Genomic DNA, 16,953 nt, shown 5'->3' on the forward strand with positions numbered 1-16,953 from the left:
CAGGTTGAGAAGGTCAAGAAGTTCCGCTGCATACATCCGCACAGCTACAGACTAGTTCCCAACACTTTTCAGCTAAGCTGGAATGTCTGCTTACTCCATGCATACCCATCAATTCCTCTAATCATCAAGACTGTCCAAAAATCAAGGCAAGGATAATCCTTATAGCACAGATATGGACCAGATATGGTATCCATATCTCTTCCATCTGTCAATTCAGTCTCTGGTTCAATTGGGATATCTGTGGTGCTTATCACACAGTAGGGTGGCAGACTCTGTCATCTGAACCTGCTATCAATGGCCATCACAGTGTAGATGTTGAGCACACATAGTATCCTCTCTACGCCTTCCAAAGAAGGTGGAAGACATACTGATTATGGCTAGAAAGCCTTCAGCAATAAGATCCTGTAGTTTCAAGTGGAAGAGGTTCTCAACTTAGTGAGGGACTATTCATCTGGATCTCTTCTCTTCTGGCCTGTGGCATTTGCTTCTGTATCTGTTCTTAGGCCTTAGCAGCTTTTCAATCAAAGTTCATGTCACCACCATCGTGATGTCTCAAGCAGGTGGAAGGAGTTCTAATCTCTCGCCATCCTTTGGTATCCAAGTTCATGCAAGGACTGTGGCATTCCAAGTCAATAAACCTCCAATTCCTTGGGACTTCAATGTATTCTATTGACCGTTCTGAATTACAGACGATATCATTTTCAGGATACTAGAAATTGGTTATTTTCTGTGAGCGGTCCAGCAATATGCAACACATTCAATGGGGATATTAAGAGAGAGGAGGAATATACATTTTTTGGGGAGGATGTTGAAAACAGTTGAAGTTTAAACAAATATATCGGATTTAATTTTGTGTTTTAGGTGGCACTATTATATTATGTAATTATTATTTGTAATATGCACAGAGTGTCTTTGCCAGATGTAAACAGAATGTTAGTGCCATAAATTAAATAGAGTCCTAGCTAAACTCATAAAACCAACTTTCAAACCTCTCGAGTTAGTGGAATTGAAGTTTCTCACCTGGAAAGTATTGCATCTCATGGTCATCACTTCCTTGCAAAGAATTAGTGAACTACAGGCTCTGGTTTCATATTCACCATACCTGCAGTTTTTTCACGACAGGTTAGTTCTACTGGCCCATCACAAATTTCTTACAAAAGTGATCTCTGAGTTCCATAATCATCAAACTGTTATGCTTCCTACATTCTTTTCAAGACCTAATGAGCACAAAGAACAGGCTTTTCACTTCTTGGACTGTAAGAGGGCCCTGGCATATTTCCTGAAGAGGACTCAACCTCACCGGCAAGCTTTTCAACTGTTTATGTACTTTGATCCCAATATATTGGGATGGGCAGTTGCCAAATTAAGTTTGTCTAATTGGCTAGCAAACTGTATTGCACACTATTATGTATTAGCTGGCTTGCAAACTACAGACTCTGCCAAGACACTCATCATGTGAGAGGTATGGTGACTACAGTGGCTTATCTCAGGGCCACTTCCATGAAAGATGTATATAAAGCTGCTACTTGGTCATCTGTGGACACGTTCACATCCCACCAGCATTTGAACAGCATGTCCCAAACAGACAGTAACTTCAGTCTGCGCAGAATTACTTGTCTATTCTCCCAGTAGTCTATTCTTCACCTTGTGGGGTCAGGTTGACTTTAAGTGCTTTTGCAGTACAACCCTCAGCTTGGGACTCACCATACCTTATGGCTAATTTATGTCTGCTTGACAACGGAAAAAGCAAATTTGCTTACTTGAAAACAGGATTTTCTGTACACAGCACGATGAATTAGCCATTCTTAATACCTGCCCACCTCCCTGGCGAGTTAGTTACCTTGCTAAAATTAAAGCTCTGGAAGAGACTGAAGGGCTCGTGAGGTAGCTTGTATGCACAGAAACTCCTGCACATGCTCAATAAAGTCTTTACTGAGTTTTGAGAGTGTCTGTATTAGCACCATCGGGTGATGTCACCCAAGTGTAATGGGTAATTCATCCTGCTGTGTATGATGAGCCTGTTTACATGTAAACAAACTTGCTTCCCCCTCCCCCCCTAGTTTGTAGCTAGAATTTTCTTTGCATTGTGAAGAGTGGCTTCCTGTCAACCTAACAATAAATATAAGAGAGAAAAGTCTATAATGTTTTAGATTCACTAGAAAGGAGCAGGGCAACTCCAAATTTCAGCAATAATGACCAGAAAAAGAAAGAGATGTAAAATTAAAATTCAAAGAAATGTCAATAGGAAGAAAAGTTGATAGGTCATAAAAAAGACATTTTAAACTTTTGGGAGGTATTGGTGCTTTAGAAAAGTATTACAGATTTGTTTTACTGCATTTCTTCTCTGCAGTGAACCTGATTGTACTAAAATGTATGTCCTCTCTTCTTCTCTGATTTCTTGCAGTGAGGCAGTCTGGGAGAACATGGCACGCATGTGTGTGAAGACGCAGAGGCTGGATGTTGCAAAAGTGTGCCTAGGTAATATGGGCCATGCCAGAGGGGCCAAGGCTCTGCGGGAAGCTGAGCAAGAGCCAGAGCTTGAAGCCAGAGTAGCCATGTTGGCAATACAGCTGGGCATGATAGTAAGTGTTTCCCTGTCAGAGAACCTCATTATTAATGGTATTGCTTATTGCTGTCTGGATTCCCTTTTTAGATCCTACGCATTCAAACAAAAGTGATAGTATGCCATCTTCTTTTTCTGGTGAATATTTATTGACATAGTATGGATAAATCTTATGTATTTATGGCATACTTTGTATGAATGTATGAGTTTCCATTATACACTGAATTGGTGGCAGTAGATCTCTAGTTTTAACTTGTTGTTCATTGTGGTTTCTTTATCTGTTTTATTAGTTTGACAGTGTTTCCCAACCCTCTCCTAGCCAGGTTTTCAGGATTGCCACAATGAATATGCATGAAATAGATTTGCATACATTGAGACCCAGTGTATGCAAATGTATCTCATGCAGATTAATTACCGATATCCTGAAAGTTTGACTGGTTAGGCGTGCCTCCAGGAGAGGGTTGGGAAACACTGATTTATAAAATCGTAAATGTAGATGGTTGTTAAACATTGTGGAAATGCTGATCTGTTGTACTGCTGTCATAGGTTTATGCTCCTAAATAAAAAGTAAACAAAAATAGAAAAAATCAGTGGTATTGCCTAAAGAAGAGGTTTTCATCTGTGTATAGCATGGCTTCAAGAGTGCTGAAAAGATCTATTTCCAATTGGTGCTTGTAAAATTAGAAATGAAACTATATCCATGGAGCAGGTTGTGAGCAATAGCAGTAACTTTATAAATAATTATGGCATCATTTCTTATCAAGATGGCTTATTAGCTCTTATGCATGAGGAAAGGTGGAAGACCAAACCATCAAATCACATCTACATATCATGAGGAAAGGTCAAGGACTCAAGTGTCCAAAACGTCTTTTATTCATATATTCAAATGTAGCTTAACAATGTGGCATCAAACAGACGATACTGTGTTTTACTTTGCTGCTCATGGTCCCCCGACACGGACCGTGTTTCGCTGAGCTGCATCCGGAAGGACCTTAGTCATGATGTGCCATGTAAATGATAATCACTTTGCAGTCTGTGGTTGTCTTTCCACTCTAAAACAAACCAAGAAGTTTTCTCATGACTGCAAGACATTAGTTGTGGAAGAACGCATTATCAGGATGCTATGCTTGAATCCCACATAGTATACCAGGCCTACATAGTCCAAATATTTGCAGACTCTATTCTCTTAATCACAGGTGCATCCAACTTAGACTGGGAAACTCTTTTAGAGGAGTTTCACATTTGGGTAGAGATGTGCATTTGTTTCAAATGAATTTTAAAAGTGTAACGAATCAGAGCAGTCTAGCCCCGAAGCTAGGGCTTTGCCTAAAGTATAGGCCAAGGCCCAAAGTAGGGGCTACAGCCTATTGCCTAGTATGATACCAGCACCTAGGCTCAAAGCCAGGGCCTCACCTAGGGCATAGTCTGAGGTCCAAAATAGGGGCACAGCCTAGGCCCAAGCACGACACTGGGGTCTCTTAGCTGATCCGTCGAAAGTATCCGATGTCCAGGCTAGGCCTCGGGTCCCGAAGTCTGGGCCTAGCCCAGGCCCAGGCCTGACGCCGCGACCTGGCCCAGTGCAACCCCAGCAAGACAGCATCAGAAGAAAGAAGAGGATGATGAGGGAGCAACACGAGGCCTGGGTCTGACCTGAAGCTGAAGCCTCTGTGTCGGGACCCAGCCTCCGGGATGGATTGTGGCGTCGAGCCTGGGTCTAGGCTCTGGCTGAGGCCCAGGCATTGGCACCCGGCCTACAGACTGGGTCGAGGCTCTGGGTCTGGGCCGAGGTCCCGGCATCAGGACCCGACCTCCAGGTTGCATCGCAGCATCGGGCCTGGGTCCAGGACCCGGCATCAGGGTCAGACCTCCAGGTTGTGGTGTTGGGCCTGGGTCTGGGCTCTGGCCTAGGCTGAGGACCCAGCATCAGGCCAGGGTTCGGCTGAGGTGTCTGCCTTGTGTAGGTCGAGGGACAGTAGATCACTGCAGCCTCGGCCTACACAAGGCCCTGGCTTCGTCCTGAGCCTAGGCTTCGCCAGCAGATCTTTTCTGGGCCGGGGGTGATCCTGACCCCGGCATTTTTCCGGGCGGGTCGGAGCCCCCTTTTTTGATTTTTGGCTGTTTTTCAGGTGTGGTTTATTTATTTATTTTTTTTATTGCTTGATTTGTTTCTTTCTCACGAATTAAATGAATCAGGCAATCCAGGAATCGAAATTTGTGGGGAAAATATCCCGAAAATGAATACTTTTCGTCTGCACATCCCTACATTCGGGGCCCCTAGTCTCGTCAGGAAGAATTCACATCAACTTCCTGGAATTATGAGCTACTCATTACACTCTAAAGTAGTCAGAAATCAGGTAGCCAATCAAAGTGTGTTAGTACAAAATGATAGTACCTGAACAAGAAAGAAGAATCAGGTGATGTTAGGGCAAAAAGGCTTTGGCTGGCCTTGAACCAGTGGACTTCTAGGGCAAAGGGGGTGGACCCTTGCTTGTGAACCACCAGGTTGCCTGATAACTGAAACAGAGCAGCTCAGAAAGGGTTACATACTGCCAGGAGCTCAGACCTGCAAATTCCCCCGCCCCATGCCAACATGAGTGAGCAAGCTGTCATCTTCTACCTAAAGTAGACTAAAGACCTGAGAACGTCCACCCAACGTTTTGTTTCTTCGAATCTTAATAAGACTGGGGTACCTGTATGAACGAGAACTCTTATCTGATTTGATTGGAGATTGCATATACTTTGCTTATTTCCAAGCGGGTTTAACCTTAAAAAGGGGAATGTTAAGATTTATAATGTCAGAGCTGTGGCTGAGTCTGTATTCCATCTAAAGTCAACCTCTAATGAAGAGATATACAAGGCTTCAATATGGAGCTCAGTTCACACAACCATATTTTATTATTATTTAGAAAGTGACTCCCAAAGCAACAGCAGTTTGGGCAGTGTATTCTTCAGGGTCAATTTGATGAATTAGAGTCCAACTCCAGCCCCTGTGGGGCCCGTTTTTATTATTTCGAGTTGTCCTTTAAAAAAAAAAAAGGCCACGGGATTTCTGCAAAAATAGTTGACTTGCTCTGTTGGCAGGTTGTTGTAATATCTTTCCCTTTTTATTGTGAGGTAACTCTTAGCTAGGGAATCCCAGTTGTTAGATATAATAGATTTTCTCTGAGGACAGGTGTTCACCGGTCCCATATACCCACCTCTTTTCCCATCTGGAATTTAGCTTATTAGCTTTATGACAGGATCAAGGCACACTCTAGGCATGCAGCTGCGCAGGAATTGCTGCACATGAGAGCTGAAGAATCTACTAGAAAGTTTTGGAGGAGAATGTCCAATATCCAGTTGTATGACTGCTGAACTTGGATAACATCTATTACAAGCAAGTAACTAGTTTACTGTCACTGCTCCAGAACTCCTGAATGGAGGAAAGATGTGTGATGATATTGCCTATGTTCCACGAATCCTGAATTTGGGAGAGCTATCTGATATCGACCCACACTGCAAAAATGTTTTGGAAGAGGCAGGGTATAAGACTTTTAAATAAAATAATAAATAAATGAAATATTACTACCTTTCTCTCATGACCCCTTAATGCAGGAGAAGCAGTATAATATTACTGCTTCTGTTCCAGGACTAGTTAATGTTGAGGAGCTTTGTGTTATTATTGTTTATTTTATTTTCAGGAAGATGCAGAGCAGCTCTACAAGAATTGCAAGCGTTATGATCTCTTGAATAAATTCTATCAGGCTTCAGCACAGTGGCAGAAAGCCATTGAAACTGCAGAGACCTATGACCGTGTACATTTGCGCACTACCTATTACAATTATGGCAAACACCTGGAGGCCAATGGCGAGCGGAACGTTGCTCTAAGCTTGTAAGTGGTATAAATACTGAGGCTCATGATACAAGAAAGGCTGAATAATTATGCCATTGCTGTTAGATATGGCACTGACCTTATGCACATTACTTTCTAGGAGCTGCAACATTTCAGATAGATAGGAAAGACAGTTGATTATGCAGCACATTATAATTTATAAAGTTGTGAGGTTTGATTTGCCTAATGGCCATGTTGTAGTGCTATTTTCTGCCTCATATGATTTCTGGGTTTTCTTACTGGGCCCAGAGTCTCTTGAGCTAAAGTTCTCTAAAAATAAATTTTAGTCCATCAGTTTTATCCTGCTACTTTGTTTTTCCAGCTCATAAAACCAGGCTTTATTGAGGCTGTGGTACCACGAGCCTTTATATGCAATTACCTTGAGTTTTTTTCCCCAGCTTTTAATCCTTTCCCATCTTGGGCAAGTCCTCCAGCTGAAAGTTTAAAACTATAATTCCTCAGGTATTTGGTACAGATGTGCCGTAACCCAACTACGAAGATTTGTTAGCATCCCCAACCTTGCTGGCTCAGCCAGACACCAGGCTTCAAAACTGAATTTGGGTCTTCTCTGGTGAATTTCAATAGGTAAATTTCAGGACCATGGTTAATCTTCACATATACTATAAAGCTGTTTGGATTATTTTAACAAAAATTATCCTTCCCAAATAGACGGACAGATTGAACCACCACTTAAGCACTTTTTAGCCTTGCTGAATGGCACTAAAAAAATACAGAAGTTTAGGATAGATGTTTTGTGAAATGCACACAAAATCATCACATGTATTCTATATAACTGAATCGCAAAGAAGAGTGATGTGCCCAATAAGTGCCACTCTTCACAAAAATTAATGTTGTCATATGCTGAGACAGCCATAAAGAGGTAAACTATCTTGCTGCTACCAATACAAACAAAATTCTGAACGTGTCATCATTTTGAGTCAAATCAGAAGGATCCAAGGCAAGGCCAGCATTATCATTAGGTGAACTAGGCAGTTGTGTAGAATGCCAAAATATGGGGGTGGAAAAAATGGCTGCTCCGCTGAAGAAAATGAGCAGTGGAATTGGCGGGGTTCCTCAGGCCCTGCCAGCCGAAGATTAGGAAGAGTCAATCAGGCCAGAGCCTGACTGCTGCTCCCTATCACACACACAAGCATGTTCAAAACTCATAGAAGTGCCTGGCGTGAGTTTTAAAATAATAATAATGGACACAGAACTCCATCTAAAACAGCACATATCACTAAAAGTAAAAGGTTACGCAAAACTCATGATTCTCAGAAAACTAAATCCCTTACTAACACCTGCAAATTTTCAAACATTGCTCCAGGCACTAATATTCTCTAGCACTGACTACTGTAATGCCCTCTTACTTGGACTCCCACATACAACGTTAAGACCACTTCAAATACTACAAAACACTGCAGCAAGAATATTGACTGGTAAAACTCAGAGTTACACTGGTTACCAATAGAACACAGAATACAATACAAAACCCTATGCACAATACATAAATTAATACACGACAAAAAGGCAGACTGGCTGAACACAGCACTACGGGTACACGTCCCATACAGAAACCTGAGATCAGCCAACAAAGCACTCCTAACCATTCCTTCAGTCAGGACAGCGAGACTAACCCAAGTTAGAGAAAGGGCATTATCCTTAGCAGGCCCTACACTGTGGAACACAATGCCACTAGAGATCAAAACCTTTAAAAAAAAGTTTAAAAACCTGGCTTTTTAAACAAGCTTTTTACAAAGAGAACGGAGATTAGAAAGTATGCAGGATCAGGCAGAAGATCACCAGCACACAGCACTGTTCTCAACATGTGCGTTGTAGTAATTTACTAGTTTATCTCATGGCTAACTTAATAGAATTAAACAGAGCATGATAATTATACCTGTAAATAAGTAACTTACATGTATATATGGTCAAGATTTACCTCACTCAACAAATAAGATTTATTATGACATGATGTAACCATACCTTATTGGCACTCATTAGAATGTACTACCGTACACATTTACCAACCTTAATTTATGTGCCCATATGTAAACCATTGTGATGGTATATAACTTAACGACGGTATAGAAAAGATTTTAAATAAATAATTTCTTACAGTGCCTTTATAGAGAAGGAAGAGTGACAGGGGAGAGAGGTTCAGGCTCCATCCAGTCCTACTCATGCCCTGGTGTTTTCAAGAAGCCTATGGAGCCGAGAGTTAACAGATCACTGACAGTTGGACCCCACATGAAATTTTCCTATGCTCTTTTTCATTGAGTTTCTTTCTATTTTATTCTTTTAGTACTATGTTTAACTTAATTAATTATTCTTATTGTTTGAATAATTTTATTGTATTTTATGTTTCTTACTTGTTTTTAGTTATATTGTAAACCGTAAAGATAGAATCATGTGTTCTGACTCACGGTATATAAGAAATGCATAAATAAAATAAATAAAGGGTGGAGAAGATTGCCAAATTGGCTCTTGACATGATTGAATGGTGAGATTCCAGAGCCACCACTGATAGGCAAGTTGGTGGAGAGGGAAGGGCACAAGGCTTGAAGGTTCACCTAGGGCTCTTGCACTGGTTGTGATCCACAGAAAGCAGTTGCTAATGCTTTCTTACATGACCTTTCCTGTACAGCTATGAGAAATCAGACACTCATCGTTTTGAGGTTCCCAGGATGCTCTTGGAGGACCTGCAGGCTCTAGAGATCTATGTCAATAAGATGAAGGACAAGTAAGTGCTGAATACCAGGACTTGAAGACTGACTCAAACTCCAGGTACTATGGAGCTTTTTTCTCTCTCTTGGTGCCTACTACAGCTGTCAGGAGGAGGAGGGCAGTTTTCAAATGCCATTTACCTAGGTAAAACCAATTTACTCAGGCAAAAGGGCTAGCTAAAAATTGCCATCCTTAACCCAGCTAGAAGTACATGTAGGGTTCCACAATATGCTATATTTAGCCATATTAGGAGGCAGCCTTAACTGGGGCATGTTTGATGTGGGGGAAGAAATTAGTACATTTATATTGTGTTTCAAATTCATGTGTGTTATTTTCTATTAAAGGTAGTTGCACCGAAAGCATGCCAACTCCCGCACAGCACGGCAAACTTTGTCGTGGCTGCGGTTTGAGGCAAGCTCACCTCGATTCGGCCTCATTTTGCAGCGACTGAGCCTTGGGGGGGGGGGGGAAGGGACATCGGCTGGGCCCCCAGAGAGCGGCAGGAATGTGAAGGCAGCTTGGGCCGGTTCTTGGGGGACTGGGGGAGCTGGCGGCCATTTTGGCGGCACGTTCTCAGACTCAGTCTGCCATTTCAGGACCTCTGGACTTCCCTCCCACCCCTGTTTCCAGTGGAGAAGGACCCTGCTAGTATCTGGGGCCAGTCAGAGGCTATGGATGTTGCTACTCAGGACTCTTCCTCCTTGGATCTGGAGGTGTTTTCTATGGATTTTGTGCTGCTCTTTCATAGCCAGGAAGGATTTGGGGGTCCAAAAGACCCTGCCCCAGGAAGTCCCAGCCGGTCAAGAAGGCTAGGAGCCCTGTGGAGTCAGGAGGGATCCTAAGCATGCTGGGGCTCAGGCAGTCCATGGTGGAGGAAGAATTGTCAGAAGGAATGGATGATCTGGATCAGTTATAAGGCTTTCAAAAATGCACTCACCTGTTTGTCACTGATGAGTTGATTTTGACTGTTGGTGAGCAATGAGACTGAAGAACCCTAGCCCAGCTGAGAAAAGGAAGCATCCAGCAAAGACACCAAAGGGAAAAAAATCACAACCAGAAGAGGCAGAAGTCAGTGGATTCGGCTGTGGGGAATAGCCTCATGACAGCTGAGAAGATAAAGTGACACAGCAGAGCCCGCCATAGGGAACATCATCCCCCTTGCCACTGAGCAGAAATAATGGAGCAGAGATAGCTGTGGCAGTGGGAAACACTCCACTTGGAGCTAGGAGGGCAGTAGAAGCATCTTCAGTTTTAATCAGGCCCTGGAGGGGAGGAAGGTGAGGAAGATGCATCTTCAACCTTAGTCGGGACTTGGGAGACAGCACTTGAGTTGTAGGGGTGAGGAGAGAGATGACTGGGATATGCAGAGAAAAGTAAAGGCTGTAGTACAAGATATACCTGGGTGGTTTAGGAAGAGGAGGGAAGTAGAGAAGCAGAGAAAGAGGACTGCTTTGGGGTACGAGAGGAGAATGAGAAGTCTGGATGGCAAGTAGAGGAGAAGAGTGAGAAGGCTGCACAGGTGTGGAGTGAAGAAGATGCACTCGCCAGGCAAAACCTTTGCTCACCTTGTACTCCCACTGCCTTCTTCCTCCTTCCTACCTGAATTATTGGAGGTAGAGGGGAAATGGGAGTATATGCACTCTGTCCCTGGTGAGTAAATTCAGAGGAATTGTTTAATTTCTTTTCAGAAGGATCAGTTGATTTGCGTAGATAGTGTGATAGCTCATTGAACAAATTAAATGTAATATATGGTTTATAGCTTCATTTTGTTCCCTTTTAGGAGTTTGTGGAAATGGTGGGCACAATACCTGGAAAGCCAGAATAATATGAATCTGGCATTGCAATACTATGAGCTGGCTCAAGATTATCTCTCTCTTGTTCGTGTTTACTGTTTCCAAGGAAACATCCAACGGGTAGGCAACTTTCCAATCTTGACTATAAGATTGTGTATGCCCCTGCTGTAGAGAGACCTTCAATATAACAGATTCTGGTGCTGTTTTTACAGGCTGCAGAAATAGCTAATGAAACGGGGAACTGGGCAGCATCATATCACCTAGCCCGACAGTACGAGAGCATGGAGGAGGTGAAGCAGGCAGTCCACTTCTACACCAGAGCCCAAGCCTATAATAATGCCATTCGATTGTGTAAGGTATGATATGTAATACCCATACAAGACTCTAAAACATGCTACATTTCATTGTCAGATGCAATACTACTAATATCATTTCTAAAGAAGTACTAGACATATGCAGTGTCGTACAGATACACATACCAGACAGTCCCTGCTTTATAGAACTTACATTCTAGTCAAGACAAACAAGAGGCTATGGGAAGTATATTTATTGTAGAGAAGTGGTTAGAATTTAAAAACCTCAAAAAGGTGAGTTTTTAGACTAAGGCCACAGAGGGAGAATGACATACCGACTCAAAAAATCTCTTCCATGCACACAGTGCAGCAAGGTAGAAAATGCAGAGGCAGGAGTTAGCAGTGGAGGAGAAGGGTACAGATAAGAGCGACTTGCCCGATGACTGGAGTTCACAAGAAAGGGTATAGGAAGAGAGAAGAGAAGATAGGTAATGAGGAACTACAGAGTGAATGTATTTGTAGACAAGTAAGAGTAGCTTGAGCTGTATTCAGAAGTGGATGGGGAGCCAATGTAATGACTTGAGAAGAAAGGATAGACAGTCAAAGTAACAAATTAACTGTCAGCAGATCCAAATTGGTCCATCCTGTTTGCCCAGCAAGGTGTTTGTTTGTTAGGCTGCTCCGTGCATGTTACCCTAAGAATAAGGAGGCCCCATCCATGCTGTAAAAAGAAGATAAATCATATAGCTGAATTTTTAATAGATTGCAATGGAGAAAGATGGTTCAGTGGGAGGCCCCTGAAGAACAAGTTATAATAGTGTAAGTGGGAGACGATAAGAGAGTGGATGAAAATGCTCAAAAAGGAAGGGATAGATTTTAATGATGTTACACAAGAATAAAAGATACTTTGGCAGTGTTTTAGATGTACGTAGAGAAGGAGAGAGAAGAATCAAAGATGACCCCGAGGTTACTGGTCGAGGGAACTGGGAGAATGAGAGCCACCATCCACAGAAATAGAAAAATAGGGAAGAGGAAAAGTGGATTCAGGGGAAAGGCAAAAAGTTCTGTTTTAGCCATGTAAAGTTTAAGTTGGCAGTGGGACCTTCAAGTGACAATTTCAGAGAAGCAGGCTGAGATTTTGGGACTGGATTCTTAGTGAAATGTCTGGTGTAGAGAGAGATCTTAGCATTATCTGCATAAAAGTGGAGCTGAAAGCCATGGGAGATCAGCGCACCAAGGTAAGAAATATAGAAGGAAAAGAGAAGAGGGCCCAGGACAAAGAGTAGTGAAAGATGCACCAGAGGATACAGAGGAGAATGGAGCAGAGTCCTGAAATCGAATGAAGTACAGGAGATCAAAGAATTGACAGTGAGCAATGGTGTAAAACACACCAGATACAGTATGTCAAGGAGCATGAGGATCAAATAAAGGTCACTGGAGACAAAAGTAGTTTCTGTGGAATGTAGAGGGTAAAAGCCAAACAAGAGCAGATTTAGGATGGTTTGAGATGAAAAAATCAAGACAACAGAGATGAACGGCAGATTTAAGCAGTTTGGATATGAAAGGGAGGCGGGTCAAGGATGATAGAGCAGATAAGAATCTAGTGAAAGTTTTTTGAGAAGCAGTGTTTTATCACAGCTTGTTTAAAGGATGATGGCAAGTAATTGATTGAGGATGTGACAGATGACGGGGATGATTACAGGGGAGATAAAACAGAGGAGCTGGGTGGGAATGGGGTCAGAGGAACAAATGATGAGCAGAGAAGATGGGTAGTTTCCGCCTCTGTGATTTCAGAAAAAGAAGAAGGTGTGGCAGGGGCCTAAGGAAGGGGAGGTGAAGGAAGTAAAAGGCTCCAGGGGTGAACCGGGTAACTATAGACCAGTGAGCCTGACTTCAGTGCCGGGAAAAATAGTGGAAACTATTCTCAAGATCAAAATCGTAGAGCATAAAGAAAGACATGATTTAATGGGACACAGTCAACATGGATTTACCCAAGGGAAGTCTTGCCTAACAAATCTGCTTCATTTTTTTGAAGGGGTTAATAAACATGTGGATAAAGGTGAACCGGTAGATGTAGTGTATTTGGATTTTCAGAAGGCGTTTGACAAAGTCCCTCATGAGAGGCTTCTACGAAAACTAAAAAGTCATGGGATAGGAAGCGATGTCCTTTTGTGGATTACAAACTGGTTAAAAGACAGGAAACAGAGAGTAGGATTAAATGGTCAATTTTCTCAGTGGAAAAGGGTAAACAGTGGAGTGCCTCAGGGATCTGTACTTGGACTGGTGCTTTTCAATATATATATAAATGATCTGGAAAGGAATACGACGAGTGAGGTTATCAAATTTGCGGATGATACAAAATTATTCAGAGTAGTTAAATCACAAGCAGACTGTGATACATTACAGGAGGACCTTGAAAGACTGGAAGATTGGGCATCCAAATGGCAGATGAAATTTAATGTGGACAAGTGCAAGGTGTTGCATATAGGGAAAAATAACCCTTGCTGTAGTTACACGATGTTAGGTTCCATATTAGGAGCTATCACCCAGGAAAAAGATCTAGGTATCATAGTGGATAATACTTTAAAATCGTCGGCTCAATGTGCTGCAGCAGTCAAAAAAGCAAATAGAATGTTAGGAATTATTAGCAAGGGAATGGTTAATAGAACGGAAAATGTCGTAATGCCTCTGTATTGTTCCATGGTGAGACCGCACCTTGAATACTGTGTACAATTCTGGTCGCCGCATCTCAAAAAAGATATAGTTGCGATGGAGAAGGTACAGAGAAGGGCAACCAAAATGATAAAAGGGAATGAACAGCTCCCCTATGAGGAAAGGCTGAAGAGGTTAGGACTGTTCAGCTTGGAGAAGAGACGGCTGAGGGGGGATATGATAGAGGTCTTTAAGATCATGAGAGGTCTTGAACGAGTAGATGTGACTCGGTTATTTACACTTTCGAATAATGGAAGGACTAGGGGGCATTCCATGAAGTTAGAAAGTAACACATTTAAGACTAATCGGAGAAAATTCTTTTTCACTCAACGCACAATAAAGCTCTGGAATTTGTTGCCAGAGGAGGTGGTTAGTGCAGTTAGTGTAGCTGGGTTCAAAAAAGGTTTGGATAAGTTCTTGGAGGAGAAGTCCATTAATGGCTATTAATCAATTATACTTAGGGAATAGCCACTGCTATTAATTGCATCAGTAGCATGGGTTCTTCTTAGTGTTTGGGTAATTGCCAGGTTCTTGTGGCCTGGTTTTGGCCTCTGTTGGAAACAGGATGCTGGGCTTGATGGACCCTTGGTCTGACCCAGCATGGCAATTTCTTATGTTCTTAAGTAGAGGCAGAGGAAGCAGCCTGGTGGAGAATGCATGATTAATCTTGGTAGTCTTTTCATGGAAGAAGTCAGGCATAATCTGGGCAGAGAGAAAAAGAGGGATAGGAGGTGGAAGTAATTTGAGGAGGAAGGTGTGAAAGTCTGGCTACAATCTTGCTTGGCAAATGTAATACCAGACTGGAGGGAGGTGAGCATGCATTTTAAATGAACGAATGGGACTTCAACCAAAGGCATTCGGCAGAGCAGGCACAGGAACATAGTAAGCAAATTCTAGAGGTGAGTCAAGATGGAGAAGGAGTGAAGCAAGTACATCCAAAGCTGAGGAGAATATAGTGTTATAAGAAGAAACTGCTTCATCAATAGATTCTGACAGTTGTAGAGGACACAGCAGTAAACAGCCTGGATATTGCTAAAGGTGTTGGTGGTGATTGGACAAGACTGCAAGGGAGGTCGGTTAAGTGAAGATGGCCAGTGAGGGGAAGAACACAGATGGTGAAGCCTGAGAGCACACAATTGGAAGAAAGGACTAGGTCAACAGTAGAACATAGTTTAAAGTTGAATGAGGAAGTGCAGCTCCCCAGCTTTGATCTGGTTGCTCATCACTTCATCCCATCATATATGTAAACCAAAACCCTTACTGCTATATAGTTGGCAGCATTTCATATGTTCACAAACAGTAGTAGTACCCTTTATAATAGGGAGAATACCAATTAACTATTAGAATGTAGGGAAAAAACATGTTCGTGAGAGCATCACAAGTTACATCCCACACATGCAATAATTGGATCAGAGTGACAAGAATGGCAGAAATTAATTACAACAGTCAGAAATCATTGTAGGCAAACTCATTTGTGCTACTTGTTCATTAAGTAGCACCCAGTGGAAGTGGGTAGCACTACAGTATGACGTTCTGAAACAATATCTAGTTCACATTAATGTATATTTTAATGTAGACTTGTTATAGGTGTGAAGTGACAACCCACCCCACGTGCATATCACATATAAGACAACTGGCTGTGCAGTGGTCTTTGGGAATTAGGGTTTGTAGCTGGAGTTGAAGGTTTGTCAATGTAGGGTTCATACAGAATTCTGTTTCTTCATAGGAGAACAGCTTGGATGACCATCTGATGAACTTGGCTCTTCTTAGCACTCCAGAGGACATGATGGAGGCTGCCCGCTATTATGAGGAGAAGGGAGAGCAGATGGATAGAGCAGTCACACTATATCATAAAGTAAGACTTCATGTGGTATGGGGTGAATGTTTTTATTCTGGAATATAGGCCTATAACTTCTGGAGCCAAATCCATATGCATTGTGAAGCACGCATGCAGCACAGTAAAGTCCTGGTAATTCCAGCACTTGAAGGGTTCTGTAGCAATACCCAGATTGCACAAGATATGGAATCAGAAAAATAACATGAGCTCATAATCCCCCAGAGGCAGTCTACAGACATTTGCCTAGCTGTGCATTGCATTTCTTATTCTGAGTAAGCTAGTATCATACTTGTGGTAGATAATACTGTAAGCTCCTACCCTGGAGAGCTGAAATTTGCTTCAGGAATTTCAGTATATGCTTTAGAGGACATGCAGTTGAATAGTGTATTTCATCATTCACATTGACCTGGCATGATTAGGAGTCCTAATTTGGGTAAAGGTCAGTCATTTGTGTTCCTTTATACCAGATGGTTTGGCCCCTCTAGAATTGTGTGGGTTGTAGAACACTATTGCAGTAACAAGGTTTCTAACACTTGAAGGCTTTAGCCTGAGAAAAAAAGTAACACTGGAATTAGCACTTTAAGTAGCTACACCTTTGTACAGTTAAAACAGAACTTTATAAGATAAATGGCATTTGATGTTTCAGGCAGGACACTTCTCCAAGGCGCTAGAACTGGCCTTTGCTACCCAGCAGTTTGGTGCCCTGCAGCTGATAGCAGAAGACCTGGATGAGAAGTCAGACCCAGCTCTTCTTGCACGCTGCTCTGATTTCTTCATTGAACACAGGCAGTTTGAGAGAGCAGTGGAGCTGCTTCTAGCAGCCAAAAAGGTAAAAAGGTCATTTTTAGCCGAGACATTCAGTTCTGAAAAACAGAACCCAGAACTTGTAGTGTACCTGGGTGAGGTAGTAGCATGTATGTTGCAGAATTTATTTCTTGTAATGGAAGGAGTTTTGTGCATTTTCTTGCTGGTAGGTGGGTAACAATGGAAAGAACATGCAGATTGATAATGATCATAGCAAGGGGGTAAAGGTGGATTTTCAGAAGGCATTTTTATAAATTCCCTCCTGAGACTCCTCAGAAAACTAAAAAGTCATGGGATAGGAGGGTAATGGCTTACTGTAGATTAGTAAATGGGTAGAAGACAGGAAACAAAGAATA

General features: G+C 42.3%; 1 protein-coding gene across 5 annotated transcripts in view; it reads left to right on the plus strand.

Annotated features, from left to right (window-relative positions):
- Positions 1-16,953, plus strand: part of IFT140 (intraflagellar transport 140) — a 298,079-nt gene that overhangs the window by 232,979 nt on the left and 48,147 nt on the right. For 4 of the 5 annotated variants that reach the window (XM_029577414.1, XM_029577415.1, XM_029577417.1 and 1 more), the window contains 7 exons: positions 2,405-2,582; positions 6,244-6,434; positions 9,079-9,174; positions 10,939-11,071; positions 11,164-11,307; positions 15,683-15,811; positions 16,440-16,622. In XM_029577414.1, coding sequence (XP_029433274.1) covers positions 2,405-2,582; positions 6,244-6,434; positions 9,079-9,174; positions 10,939-11,071; positions 11,164-11,307; positions 15,683-15,811; positions 16,440-16,622 — 1,054 coding nt within the window. The remainder of the gene's footprint in view (positions 1-2,404; positions 2,583-6,243; positions 6,435-9,078; positions 9,175-10,938; positions 11,072-11,163; positions 11,308-15,682; positions 15,812-16,439; positions 16,623-16,953) is intronic. The other variant, XM_029577418.1, reaches the window with a different exon arrangement.

Source organism: Rhinatrema bivittatum, chromosome 14, assembly GCF_901001135.1.
Source record: "Rhinatrema bivittatum chromosome 14, aRhiBiv1.1, whole genome shotgun sequence".
In the NCBI taxonomy this organism is placed as follows: Eukaryota; Metazoa; Chordata; class Amphibia; order Gymnophiona; family Rhinatrematidae; genus Rhinatrema; species Rhinatrema bivittatum.